The sequence below is a fragment of the Oryzias latipes genome, chromosome 19 (assembly GCF_053564925.1).
Source record: "Oryzias latipes strain Hd-rR chromosome 19, Olatipes_Hd-rR_3.1".
Lineage (NCBI taxonomy): Eukaryota > Metazoa > Chordata > Actinopteri > Beloniformes > Adrianichthyidae > Oryzias > Oryzias latipes.
The window spans coordinates 25,373,072-25,386,677 of NC_136255.1; the positions used below are offsets into that span (position 1 = coordinate 25,373,072).

At 40.9% G+C, this 13,606-nt stretch overlaps 2 protein-coding genes across 16 annotated transcripts in view; one reads left to right on the forward strand and one right to left on the reverse strand.

Annotated features, from left to right (window-relative positions):
* The window catches only part of tnrc6ba (trinucleotide repeat containing adaptor 6Ba), a 43,606-nt gene that overhangs the window by 17,325 nt on the left and 12,675 nt on the right, over positions 1 to 13,606 (reverse strand). For 4 of the 15 annotated variants that reach the window (XM_078937504.1, XM_078937494.1, XM_078937503.1 and 1 more), the window contains exons 1-2: positions 3,184 to 3,324; positions 1,934 to 2,051 (exon numbers count right to left, since the gene is read on the reverse strand). The exons of 9 other annotated variants lie outside the window; for them this stretch is intronic. The gene's annotated coding sequence lies outside the window, so the exon portion shown is untranslated. Of the gene's footprint in view, positions 1 to 1,933; positions 2,052 to 3,183; positions 3,325 to 13,606 lie in introns of those variants that run through there. 2 more of the 15 variants (XM_078937496.1, XM_078937495.1) reach the window with 1 other exon arrangement.
* si:ch211-141o9.10 (putative endonuclease 4) lies at positions 119 to 6,041 on the forward strand. Its single transcript, XM_004080121.4, has 7 exons — positions 119 to 424; positions 3,333 to 3,542; positions 3,619 to 3,801; positions 4,534 to 4,665; positions 4,749 to 4,853; positions 4,924 to 5,053; positions 5,647 to 6,041. Exons 1-7 carry the CDS (start codon positions 268 to 270, stop codon positions 5,705 to 5,707), a joined length of 978 nt encoding a protein of 325 aa, XP_004080169.1. The 5' UTR covers positions 119 to 267; the 3' UTR covers positions 5,708 to 6,041.

Here is a 13,606-nt window from a genome sequence, read left to right on the forward strand (position 1 = left end):
GGAGCGTAAGCCGAGGTGTGCAGAAGAATGTAAATTTCAGAACTCCGTGCAGTCAGTCGGTTGACGGGCGGCCATTTTGCTGCTCAGCATGAAGCGGCTCCAATGGGAGCAGCTGCGCGGAAGCGCCGTGAGTGGCTGCTGCTGTCAGGAGGGACGAATAAAAACTCGCTTCTTTTTTTCCCTTTTTTTTTTTCTCTTGACCTTCATCAACTTTGAGTGAGCAAACTCCACGTTACAGACTCACGCGCGCAAACAGGTTTGGACAGAATGGGTCCCAGAAAAAGAGGGGCGCGAAAGAGGAAAAGAAGCCAAGATGCTTTGGTGGAGGAAGACAGCCAAAACACAGAGAGGAAGGCTGATGAAGAGGAGGGAGACGGGAGGAGGAAGAAGAAGAAGTACATCGGAGCCCACGTTGGAATTCAAGGTAAGATTTCTTCCTCCTAGACACAAGAATTTCAAATGGTTGCTCAAGCGTGCATTCAACAAAATGATGAGAGCGAATAGGTTGGGGTTAAATAGAACAATTTGAGAGCATCTAAACTCAGTAAGAAGCTGCTGTTTAGTAGTGATGGGCAGCTGAAGCTTCATGAAGCACTGAAGCCTTTTTTCTAATTGGTTCACTGCACAGCAAAGCTCCATGAAGCTTCATTTGCTCTAGAAGGACACCTACTGGATGCAAAAGATATCTGTTGGCATATATCTGTTGAGTTGTGTAGTATTTTGCAGAAAGCATGTGAATAATACTGTCAACTAGGGCTGCACGATATGAGGGAAACTTGACATTTGCGATATTAGTGATCAATATTGCGATGACAATATGTCTTTCAATAAATGAACAAATTGCAAAACAACCAAAAACATCATTTTCATTTCACAGAAACATTTTATTTCATTTTTATGACTACGATTTTTAAAAAATTAAATAATAGTCAACATAACTTAAATTATACTCCAAATGACATTGTCTACATAGGAGGCCAACATCTAACACAAAAGGGGTCCATAAGACTTGTTTGTTTTAGCACATTTAAGGTAAACATCTATCTTGTTTTTTGCCATCTTGCAAAGCTTGATATGGCGATTAAGATAAATAAGCGATATATTGTGCAGGCCTACTGTCTACAAAAGTAAATGCATATAAAACATGAGTTGTATTTTATATTTTAGTATTGATATAGTAGAGGTGTGTACCTTTCCCCATCACATCCACGAATCGGTGCATTAAAAAGTTTTAGCTAACTTTAGCAGAACCATACAGTCCAATTTAAAGGCATACTAGGCCTGCACAATATACCGCAAATTTATCGTTATCGCAATATCAAGCTGTGCAATATGAATATCGCAAAAGACAGCAAATTTGCAATAAATGGTTACCTAAGATGTGGCCAAACAATCTTATAGCAGCTTGAAGTGTTTAATGGATTGAAAGAATCCCCTTCTGCATTTGACCAATCAGATGGACCCCTTCACGTTGTTAACTAATCGGACGGCGCCCTATTACGTTGGATGTTCGCCTCCTACGTCAACAAGGGTCATTTGAAGGATAATTTTTAAGCTGTTGTAATAGAATGGGAATAATATTTTTGGTTGTTTTGCTAATTGTTTATATACCGCAAATTATATCGTTATCGCTATATTAATCACTGATATCGCATATCGCGAGTTTTCTTCATAACGTGCAGCCCTAACGCATACAATCTAAATGTATATTAAGTAAAGGAAGTAAATGTTTTTTTCTAAAGCACCTTTTTCAGATTAAAATCACAAAAGGCTTCACAATAGTAAAAACGCATAAAATTACAACTGTTAATTATACACTTATAATGGTCAAAGACAATAAAAGGCTAAATTAGATCAACTAAAAGCTCTTCTGAATAAAACTGTCTTGACCTGACTTTTAAAACACTCAACAGAGTCGATCTCTCGTACTTACAAAGGGAGGTTGTTCCAGAGACGAGGAGCCACGGCTTTGAAGACAAGGTCTCCTCTGGTTTTATAGCGCGTTTTGGGGATTTGAAAAAGTTTTTGGTTTGAAGACCTCAGGGACCGGGCTGAAGAGGAGGAGGTTAAAAGGTCAGCAATGTACACAAGACTTTGTCCATGCAAGGCTCTGAAAACTAGAAGTGTAATTTTAAAAATCAACTTTAAATTGAAGTGAGAGCTGATGTAAAGACGACATTAAAGGAGTTATGTGTGCTTGTTTATTGTTAAAAGCCTTGCCACAGCGTTTTGGCCCTTGTAAAACATGACAATTGTTAAAATCTAAACCAGAAGAGATAAAAACAGGAATAATCTTCTCCAGGTCAGGTATAGATTAAATGTTTTTTATTTTATTATGTTAATCATTTAGTGTTTATATCTAGAAATTAAAATTCATTTTAAACAGAAAAACTTTATTTTATTATTTTTTTTATTTTAAGCAACATAATTAAAATGTTGGACTGCCAAACAGGAAACTCTGGTTCGATTCCCAGGGCGCGCAATAAGCTAAACAAAAAACAGTGTGGGTCCTTAAGCAAGACCCTTCTGGGTCTCCCTGTGCCTTAAAAATACAGGGTTGTGTAAAGAAGGGAGTAAAAGCTCTCTGCCAAAAATGTCTTTGACATAACAGCTTCAGACATAAAAACCTGGCATTTTGGGTCTTTTAGGCTTGTTGTGTTCTCTGTGGTTAAATAAAAGTGTGTCATTCATTTAATCAGGTAGAGTAGGAAGTGTTGTGAAAAGCATGCCTGGGATCAATTTCAGCCAATTGGACTTGACCTGACTTGGTAGAAGCAAGCTTGTGATTGGACGTCTTTTTGTTTGCATCACATGTGCTTAGAAAGGCAATGGCAGTGGAGACACAACGGGATGAGAAACTGACAGTTTGACAGAAACCGATTATTTACTTCCTGATCTTTTTTTTAATACCTTTTTACCAACGTGTTGTTTGTGTCTGCGGTTTTCAACTGATACAGATGTTATTCCCAGTGCTGAAACGGTTTTTTCGATTTGTATCTGTCATTCTTTACCCCCCTAATAAATACATATTTATGAACTTACTGGCAGTATGGATAATGGTCATTTGGAAATGATCATGGGTGTACGGAGGTGGTTGGGGTATGGACAATCCTTTTGTGACATTGAGATAATATTTAGGGGACACATCATTGGGTTTTATTTCAAAATAAAAAAATCTCCAACCTCTCACTGACTGCGTCTCTCCGCCAAACACCCATACTTTGAACGGAGTCTGAGGGATTCAGATCGCTGAAGACTTTGAAGTAAGAAGGGAGTCTCTGGATGTGAATACTGCCGTGTGACCTTTGGGGCGTTCATGCTGTTGTCCACAGGTGGAGTATGGAAAGCAGTGGAGTCGTGTCTACAGATGGGAGGAACGAGCTTCGCCTTGTTTCTGGGCTCCCAGCGTTCCTGGAAGAGACCAGCTCTGGATCCATCTGCTGCAGAAAAGTTCCGCGTTCAGTGTTCCTCGCACGGATTTGATCCCGCTCACATCGTGCCCCATGGCTCCTACCTGATGAACTGTGGATCTCCTAAAGAGGGTTGGTCGGATGTTCCTCCGTGTCTCGTGTTCGTCCCGTTCCACGGTTTGATCTTGCGTTCGTGCCGTGCTTCTAGATGTGTTTGCGAAGAGCCAGGAGCTGCTGGTGGATGAGCTCGGCCGCTGCCACATGCTGGGCCTGAGGCTGTATAATTTCCACCCTGGCTCCTCACTGGGGACCATCACCACTGAACAGTGTGTGGAAAAGATAGCTGGAGCCATTAACCACGCCCACCAACAAATACCAGATGTGGTTACAGGTAAAGGTGGACAAAAAAAACCCCACCCATAAGTTGAAAATGTTCCCTTTTGTTTTAGGTTTATTGGAGAAAACCATAATTGTTTAAAAAGTACACAAATGAATAGCAGTTTTGCAAAACTATAACCATTATTTGATTTTTAACTGTCAAGCACAGTGGCAGAGGTCTGATGATGAGGTGTCATACACACACATTTTGAGTCGGTACAAAAAACTGAAGCGCAACAGAAAACAGTTTTATGGAGTTCTTTAAAGGCCCACAACGATACAAACTGGGCTTGTGGCGTTTCTAACATTTTTCTGATGATGGAGGACACGTACAAAGAAAATTGATCTTAAGATTGCATTTCTGTGTTATTTTATTTAAATTGTGATGAATCAGGAGCAGATGAAATGCCGTTTGAAAAAGATCGTGTAGAAAATACGGTGGGCGGGCCACAAGCTCCCTGCTCTGCTCCATTCTGATTGTAGATGACTAGATCCGTGTACGTCTTTGTTTTCCTCATCCGAGCTGGCATCTGACCTTTCTATTGAAAAAGCCGTTTTCTGACATTTAAACAGACTATCATCACTACTAAAGCCTAAAACGGTGATATCTTTGTAAAGGGCCAACCCAGGTACCTCTTTTGACTTCCAAATCAGGATGTTTTCTTGAACCACTTGTGCTTTTCTTGTTAAGTCTTTCCGGTCACTGCTCACACTCAAAATTTGTACTCCGCTGTCATGTGACCAGTGTTGGAGAACATGAGCGGCCAGGGCAGCACAGTGGGTGGTAAGTTCTCAGAACTCAGGGGCATCATCGACAGGGTGAGAGACCAGAGCAGAGTAGGGGTGTGTTTGGATACCTGTCACGCATTTTCAGCAGGTAAGTCCTTTTACATTTTTTTCTCTTCTTCAATTTTTACCTGCAAATCAGCCCAAATGTAACCTGTTGTCTCCTCCTGGAAGGCTATGATCTGGCAGCAGAGGGAGGGGTTAAGGCCATGCTGGATCAGTTTGATCAGGAAGTGGGACGTCACTATCTCAAAGCAGTCCACCTCAATGATTCCAAAGGTGAGCAGGTTTAATTGCCAACATTGAAGCATATTTCCTGGAGTGTTAAAGCTCTCCGTGTGGTTTCAAGGTCAGCTCGGCTGTCATCTCGATCGGCATGAAGATGTAGGTAAAGGAAACATCGGGATCTCTGCGTTCCGGGACATCGTCAATGAACCCAGACTGGACAACATCCCTCTGATTCTGGAGACGCCGGGACGGTGAGACCGGGAAAGAAAAAAAAGCTACCACTGCTTTACTGATGCTATTTTACATGTGTTCATCTAAATAGTGTATAATATTACACAGGTAATTAAAGTTAATACAAAGCTTTTATTCGGCATCATTTCGTTCATTTGGAGGGTGGAGGCTCTCCAATTAATCAGTGTGAAAACCGTAGTTGCCTTAAAATCTGGTTTTAAACAAGGCAATTAAGTTTGTTTTCATAATTTACTTTCATATCTTTTACTGAACTGAATTATTGTTTTGCCACGGAATCCACTTTTTCTTGACGTTTAGTTCATAAACAGGTAGAAATTCTCCTCTAGGATTGTCTGGTTGAGGGCAAATACATTTATTAATGGTGAAATTTACTCTATAAAGCTGCCAGATCCTGAAGCGAAAAAGTAACTCCACATCACCATACTACCACCACCATGTTTTAATGATGCTTTTTTTCCCCTAAAATGCTGTCTACAGTTAGGCAGGACGTTTCAAAAACTTAATATTTAGTCCACAAAATACTATTAAATTAAAATGTTTTTTAATCAATAAAAATACTTAAACTGTTAATGAATCTATTGTTTGTCCACAGGCCTGGGTTTGAATATGCAGAACAAATTGAGCTTCTTCATTCCCTGTGTGAAGAAAAATGAAAGGTATGAAGGTGAAACGCTGCAGTAGCTGTCGCCCTGACGCCAAAGTAGACGGATACCTTCCTGTTTACCGCCACAGCGGAAGATATTGATCAGCATCAGCAGTTTTTTTTTACGAGTTAAAAAATAAATTGAAGTGTTAATTTGTGATTTGTCACGTTGATCAGAAGAAGCCAGTAGGAGGCAGCAGACACACACACACATGTAAAACTGGCATCTGCAGGCAGAGATCAGTGGAAAACGATCTTCATGGTACAGAAAAGACTTCAAATGATTGGGGATGTCCTGAAATATGTTCTGGATGTGAATGTTTATTAAACAAATGTACCTAAAAGGTCGTTGGTCTCATCTTATTCTCAGTCTGCAATGAAGGGGTACTTTATGGAAATATCTAAAGTTTAGACAGACTGATGGTTTACTTGTAAGTTGATCTGATTGGAGTAAAAACGCAGCGGTCCTGTCCCCGTCCGCCCTGTGACCCATCTGGATGTGTTCTGTACCAACTGCAGTGAGTCATCCGGGTCACGTGGTGATGTTTCCATGGATTGGGGAAAATTCCTGCACCATCCCACTGATGCTAAATTTGGAAGTTGGCCAGGTCCGTGCCCGGAGCTCTTTGTCCTGTTTGTGAACTCTGGTTTTTCCGCAGAACTTTGCTGCGAGTTGTTGTTGTCGTCGTCACCGGTTCTGACAGACATACCTGATGGTTTCGACACGTTAGTTCAGCCGTTGACCTCGAAGAGGTCACTGATAATAAGAACAACCACACAGAGAAAATATACACGTCCTGACACCTCAAACACGAAATCCTTTAGATTCTCTGGCATAACTTGAACAGATTCCAGAAGCTGACAGGAACCTTTACATGTCGGACCTAACGACCTCTCAGAGGAGGAGCAGCTGAACAGCACGGGCACGGACACAGCGTCTTTCAGTGAGGTGTTAACAGAGGCAGGAAGTGGAGGTGCCTGGCTCAAGAATGTCTCGCTCTCATGCCCCACCCACAGGAAATGCCTGTCCAGCCTGTGTGAGTCTGCATGGATGAAAAGTGCGTCTCCTGTTTACAGACTTCTGCTCGGAGCAGAGAAACTAAGATGGAGTACTTTGGCTTCACAGTTAAATAAGCAGAGGGCTGATGGGTTTCAGAAGTGCTGTGGAGCTCTGTTTGGGGTCAGGGGTTAAGATACAGGAAAAGCTAAAGACAAAAACAAAAAAAAAACATTCAAAACTGAATCATTTCTGAAGGGAGTGTGTATGAAAACCACGACGTTCCCAAAAACAAGCATATCTATAAAGGTTGGCGGCATTCTGATGTGATGTGAGCTCGTTTTTCTCCTCTTCCTGTCATTACTCTGTGCTGTAAGTATTTTCTGCTGCAGCTGGTTACTTCTCAGACTACCAGATAATTTGGGGTCCGTCACGATTGGCCATTATTCCTCTGATGTTGGTCCTGGCAGAACAACATTGCAAAAAGCTGAAAAATGGTGGAATTTGGAGACAAAACTCTGCTCCAGAAGGGTAGAATAACAGTTGTGAACACCAAAGCTGAGATGTGTTGTTCTTGTCCCATGGCATATAGATTATTTTTCTATCAACACGTGACTTTGATCTGGTGGAAGGTGAAGTATTGTTTCCACTGGGTGCCGCTGACCCCCTGAGTGACCTTTAGGCTGCTGGTTATAAATATATTCATTGACGCCTTTTCTTGGTGAGCTCCGTCCTGTTCAGGGTCACGGAGGGGCTGGATCTGTCCCAGCTGTCGGGGCAAACTCAGAACCACACTATGGTGAAACGGTTCCTCGTTTTCAGGTTGTGGGAGGAAGCTGCAAGCGCCGATTTAAAAACTACAAAGACTCTGAGATTTGAAGCAACAGTTTTTATCTCAACCACATTATTTAAGACAAGCAGGAGATTTTGATGTTATTTGACTCTGAAATTGTTTTAAAGCTGCTTATTTGAATCTATAATATATAACACTTTTTAAAATTTCTACTAGGAATAAAAACAACCATATTCATTCTGACTTTTGTATAAGAAAGGAATAAAAATAACAATGAACTATTCCAGGTTTTTCCCCGTTTATGCCCTCCCGTCATCATTATCGGCATAAGACTGAACACTTTCAGTGATTTTCGAATCTGATAATTTTGGTTCAACACTGTTCCTTTTAAGCCTCGTTTCCACTGATTGGTACGGCCCGGGCCGGTCCAGTTTAGAACGGTCCACTCAAAGTTGGAGCGTCACTGTGCATGCGGGCTGACGCTAACAACAACAATGGAGGTCACCCAGGAGCTCCCTTTTCACCGCTTGGCTTTTGGTTCTTCGTAGATACAAAGCATGTAAAGTTGTTTGAGAGAAGACAGCGGCGGCAAAGAGGAGAACAGACACTTTCTTGGCTTCAGCCAATCAATGCATTTCAACAGTGGCTCCGCCATTTTTCTATGGACCTACAACCATTGGGGGGCCAAAAATGGTATGATTCGGTCTGGCTTAATGGGTCCATTTTATGGTGGAAACGCTCTAAATATAAGACCAGACTGGATTGTTTCACTCAGTGGAAACAAGGTTGTAGTGAACCGTATTTGGAACGCAAATTAAATGTTGCCATGGCAATTTTAGGTATAGATGCTTGAAATCCTGTTTTTACTTTAGCGATGCTGTTTTCTTCCTTTTAACATGAAAACACTTTTGTTCAAATCAAGGCTGTTGATGCTGATAAACTATTTGTGGTTTTTTTGTAATACGTCAGTTAGAACTGTGACGGTGTGGGATTTTTGAACACCGCGTTGCAAATGAATACAATTACAAGACAGTATTCTTTATTAACAAATAACAGTAACAACTAACTACTACATATCAGCGCAAGAGGGAGTGAGAGACGGCGCAGGGGGTGAAGGAGAACAGTAATAAAAGGTTTCCCCCAGAAACCCTTGAAGTCTGAACTCAGGTCTAGCAGAAAAAGTAAATTATCAGCAAAGATTAATGTGTTTAATGTGTTTATTATAGTTTCAATCACACACCATATGCAGAACTTTAAAAAAAAAAAAAAAACTTAATTTTTTTTTTTACAATTTTTTACAATTTTTTCTGAGTAAAAGTTGTTTAGGAGAATAATGCAATAAAAAATACTAAAGTTCGATTCCGTTAAAGCAGTTTTATTTGTGTACAAATTTGAACTTTAAGGTTGTTTCTTGGGCGTCGTAAAGGTGATGAGAACGTATGAGTTATTATGCATGAGAATAAAGAAGAAAAGAGAAAAATATTATTAATAAGCATGATATGAAAGTAAAAATACATCAGTTATAAAAAACGTAAATATTACAGACACATTTATCAAAAAGAAAACAAAAACAGTGAGTGCTCAAATTGATTCACTACATGGATATAACATTTTAACTATTTAAATAATGATCATAAAAACAGTTGTATTTAAAAGGTTGTGAAAGGAAATGAAAATTTTGTGAAATTAGATTTAATTGGTCTCTGTTCTAATTCTTGGTAAATAAGTTAAAACGAATCGCCAAAGTAATTGCTCAATCATGCAGTATTTTGAAACCATTAAGTCTCTTATTTATCAAATTATTTTTACCAAAAATGTAAGATAAAATTAGAATGTAACCGAAGCATCGCATTAAAATAAATGTGTCCCATTTTTATTGAATTTAAATCCCTACGTTTACTCTTTGGAAAAGTATAACTTTCATTTTAGGTGCGTTTGGGATTTTGTGTTCCCGTGTCAATTGTTTAGTTGTTTTCCAAAGAATTAAATGGGTAAAGACAAAATAAGATGAGTTTGCACGGTTCTCCGGTTCCAGCCAAACTCCTAAACCATCTGAAAGCCACAGTCTGCTCCATCTGCCAGCAGTTCCTGAGGGAAGCGCCACACACTGAGACACCAAGTCCTCGGAGCTTCATGCACAGCCGCGACCCTCTGAGCCTCAAAAACCCAAACGCACAGAAACGAACCCTGGAAGAAACCGGAGAGCCAGGACAGGGTGGAGTCCGTTCTGCTGGCTCAGCAAATCTCTCGGCTCTGCACCTCAGCAGCAGCACAGACATCAGAATTTCCCCCCAGATGTTTCATTTCCCGCTGTGAAAAAAGAGGCAGCGTGTTTGGCTGCGGTGTGTATTTTAGTGGACCTCTGCATGAAACTGCAGGTTTCTCGCGGTCTGAGTGAGAGTGTGGTTATGAGCGAGCGGCCGTCTGAGAGCTCCTGCATCAAACTATAAACAGAAGAGCTGAAAGGAGGTTTACAACCAGCGGCTTCTGTAAAAATGTCCAAGTTTGCAGACGAGGGCGCTTCTGGTCTCCTCAGTGAGGTTACAGATTGATAACATACGAGACCCACTGTGGTTCCTCCTCCCATTCCTTCCATTTGTCCTTCCTTTTTTTCTCCTCTTTTGATCGTGTCATCGGGTTTGCAGAGAGGAATGCCGCCCAGCGGTGGCTGGGCATCTAGCCACGAGGACACGGGCGGTCAGGAGAAAGATGTGGAAAAGAGACGCTCACCTTCAAGGAAAAACACAAGCGGATCCATTTCCTCTCTCCTTTCATTCCATCACTTTAATTTGCCTGTCACTGCAGATTGTTGGAGACACAAACTGAGCTGCAGCTCTGGAATTCGGACCTGAGTTTGGAGCAGATGTTCTGCAGGGCACAGCGGCTCCTTCCCTCATGCCTTCACTTCAGATCTGGGAAACCAATTATTCCTCTTTAGCCAAAGATCCAATCGCAGCTCAGATTTAGTTTGCAACCATCAGTGTGCAGATGAAACAAAGCTTCAATTAATTGAGGTAATACTATTACTAATAATACATCGTCCTACAGCAGTCAGTTTTTTTATATGGAAAAGATAATAACACATCTTTCAGGAACAAAGAACTGCTAAAATGGAAAAAACAAGGGAATCACAGCTCAAGTACATCTCCTGCCAAGTGTTTGGTTCTCTGAACCACAACCTTTAACTGCAGTTGTTGCTGCTTTCTGAGGCTTGGTGACCAAACAACACATCAGGTATGCAGACAACTTTTAGTTGGGATGCTAACAGTCGAAACAATTTCCTTCTGAGTAAAAAGGAGACGCCCCTGTCTGACACAACCGTCCAGCCACGACCCCTGCTGCTGCTGCCCCAGGGATCTTCTCAAGCCCTACCCACAGATCAGCGGCTCCGCCCTTTTGGAGCTTGCCGTCTCAAAAGTAGCTTGCATTCTAAAAAAAAGTATGAGCACCCCTGCATTATTTGATAGTGATCCAAATGCGTTTGCCATGTTTGACTACAGGCTTAAAGTCCGTATCATTGACTGAACATGAGAATTTTGGCGAGTGAAAGTGATGTCCCCCATAGAAAATGCATTACTTCCGGGATCACACCAAATGAAGTCAATTCGGTGCCCCTTCTTTTGGGATTTTTTGCCATGTTGCCAGTGATCAGTCCGAATCAGTCTGCGTCAACTTTTGAGGGAACCACTCTCACCAGTGAGGAGTGAACTTGTTGGAAGTTGACTTGAAAGCGGGCAACACGAAATCTGTCAAACATTGTGAACATTGGAGATGGGGGCCAGCAGGTACCACCTACTTTTCTTGAGTTATCTGGTCGGCCAGTTTATCAAGAATGGTTATTCTGACTAGTTGAATTACTTAATAATAGCTGTTTATTTTGTCTATAGAAGTCTATGGGATTTTGGCTTCTTGGAGCCAGCAGGTTCAAAAATACTTGAGTACAGTACAGTACTTGAGTTAGCTCCTAAACCTCCCAAAATGTAGCCGACGCATCCCTGAGAAAAATTCACACATTTTTATTGAGCTTATCAGGAAGAAGGTATTTTGAAGGCTGCATAAATACTTCAGTAACTTGCTTTATTTTAAAAAGTACAAGAAACTTAAAACCCTCCACAAATATTTGGACCCTTTAGAAAATCTCCTGCATATGTTTACGCTTAAGAGGCTCAAAAAGTCCAGTCAAATCAACCGTTGGAACCTATTTTAGATTAACAGTCGTCACAGACTCATAACCCTCAATATACCAGGGGTTTTATTGCTTTTCTGCCAGCACACTTCCTCTAAACTTTAAAGTCAGGATTCACTTAAACACAGCTTCCATTCCCACTCACAGGAAACTTTCACAAACAAGTATACGGCTATTTTCACACTTACAAACTTACCGCGGGACTTTCACACTGTTATTTAGAGCCAAGGATCCAAACATACATGAAACTAATTACAGAGGGTGAATAAATTCCATCATTGGCTGCCCCCAGCAATGACTTCAATATACCTGATTTCAATCATCAGGGTTTGGGTTTTGCTGATGTGTCAGAAAATTCTTTCAGTTCAATGATTTACAAGCAAAAAGCCTCAGAGTCTGACATTCCTCACAGCACTAACATACCTTCACACAGTCACTGGTTTTTGTTCTGACTAACTAATGTGTAAACTAAGCAAACAGCCCATTTTGTGTTTTTTATGAGTGTCTCTCTGATCACACCTCCACATTTGATGCATGCCTCAAGCACACAAACAGCAGGGACAACTTCTGGTCTGTAAAGCGCCTGCCTTTCTCAGGAACCTTTCCTTCCTTTGCCTCTTTTGAAAGCCAGTGTGGGTCCATCCCTCATCCGGCCTCACAACCAGGCTTTCACTGCTGACCTGAGAGGTGTCACCACCGAGGTCAGAGGCCTGGACTTAGATGTGTGGATCTGAGGCTTTGTTATGTCAGTGTTAACTTTGGAGCCACGATGTAAAAAGCACAGGTAAATCTCACGGTTTCTCTTAATGGGTGGCTAAAATTAGCTGAAGACAAATTAGGCATTGACCAGTTTTTATTTGCTTCAAGCTAACACAGGCTGAACAAATGCTCCGCGGACTCCGATGAAATATGTCTCAGTTCATTAGTGAGCAAGACTTTTAAGACGTCCATGAAATCTTTACAATTTGGCAGCTTTTATAAGGACTCACACTTAGCTGAGACAAAAGAAAGTGAGAGAAAGTACACAAAGTAACAACACATTTCGTTTGGAATCAAACTCTGGGTGAGAAGCAATGCGTATCAAGCTAAAAGCTTTGTTTATGAGCCAACATTCATTTAGAAGAAGCAGCTGATCATCAAACAAATTGTCTAGAGTACACATTAAAAAGTGGACTTGCGATTCCACACTCCACGGATTCAGTTTTTGGCAGCATTTCGAGTCGGTCATGACACGTCTGTGAATATTTGGAGAGAAAATGTTTGTGCAAAACATTGAACAGGCAATGAAATAAAGGTAAACGATTGGAGATGAATTTACTACAAGTCAGTTTCCAAACGTGTTTAAGAAGTTTAATAAAAAAGTCTCCAAGAGAACTGAACAAGAGAAGGATTACATTCCTCAAAGAACTGACCCAACATTAAAGTGAAAAGTTGGTGAAAATTCCTTCTCCAGGTTGTGAAAACGTCACACAAATGCAGTTATTTTAAATTACTGCATCACAATGTGGATTTAGAAGCCACTGAATCAGAGATGTTTCACCCTTTTATCCCTTTCCTTCTACATTTTCAGCTCAGTGGTGCTTGGATAAATATTTAACCAAAGTACTGTCATGTTCTTCAGCTGCTTACCTGAAGTTGTATTTAGCTACCGGTACTTTAAAACCCAGGAAGCACCAGATGTTTTTCAGGTTCTGCTATAAAGAACAGCAAAGACTGTTGGCTAAATTTGGACCTCACATCTACTGTTTTCTTTGGCCCACTTTTGGCCTTGATTGACAGCATTAAACTTAGTCACTGTAAGCTGACCAATCTCTGAACATCTTCACCAAAAAAATGACCAAATATACACAATTGTTTCTAGGCTTTGCGCCAAACTATACAAACCTTCAACCAAAGTAAACCCTTTCTCTCTGTTCGAGCCTTTGCCACATTT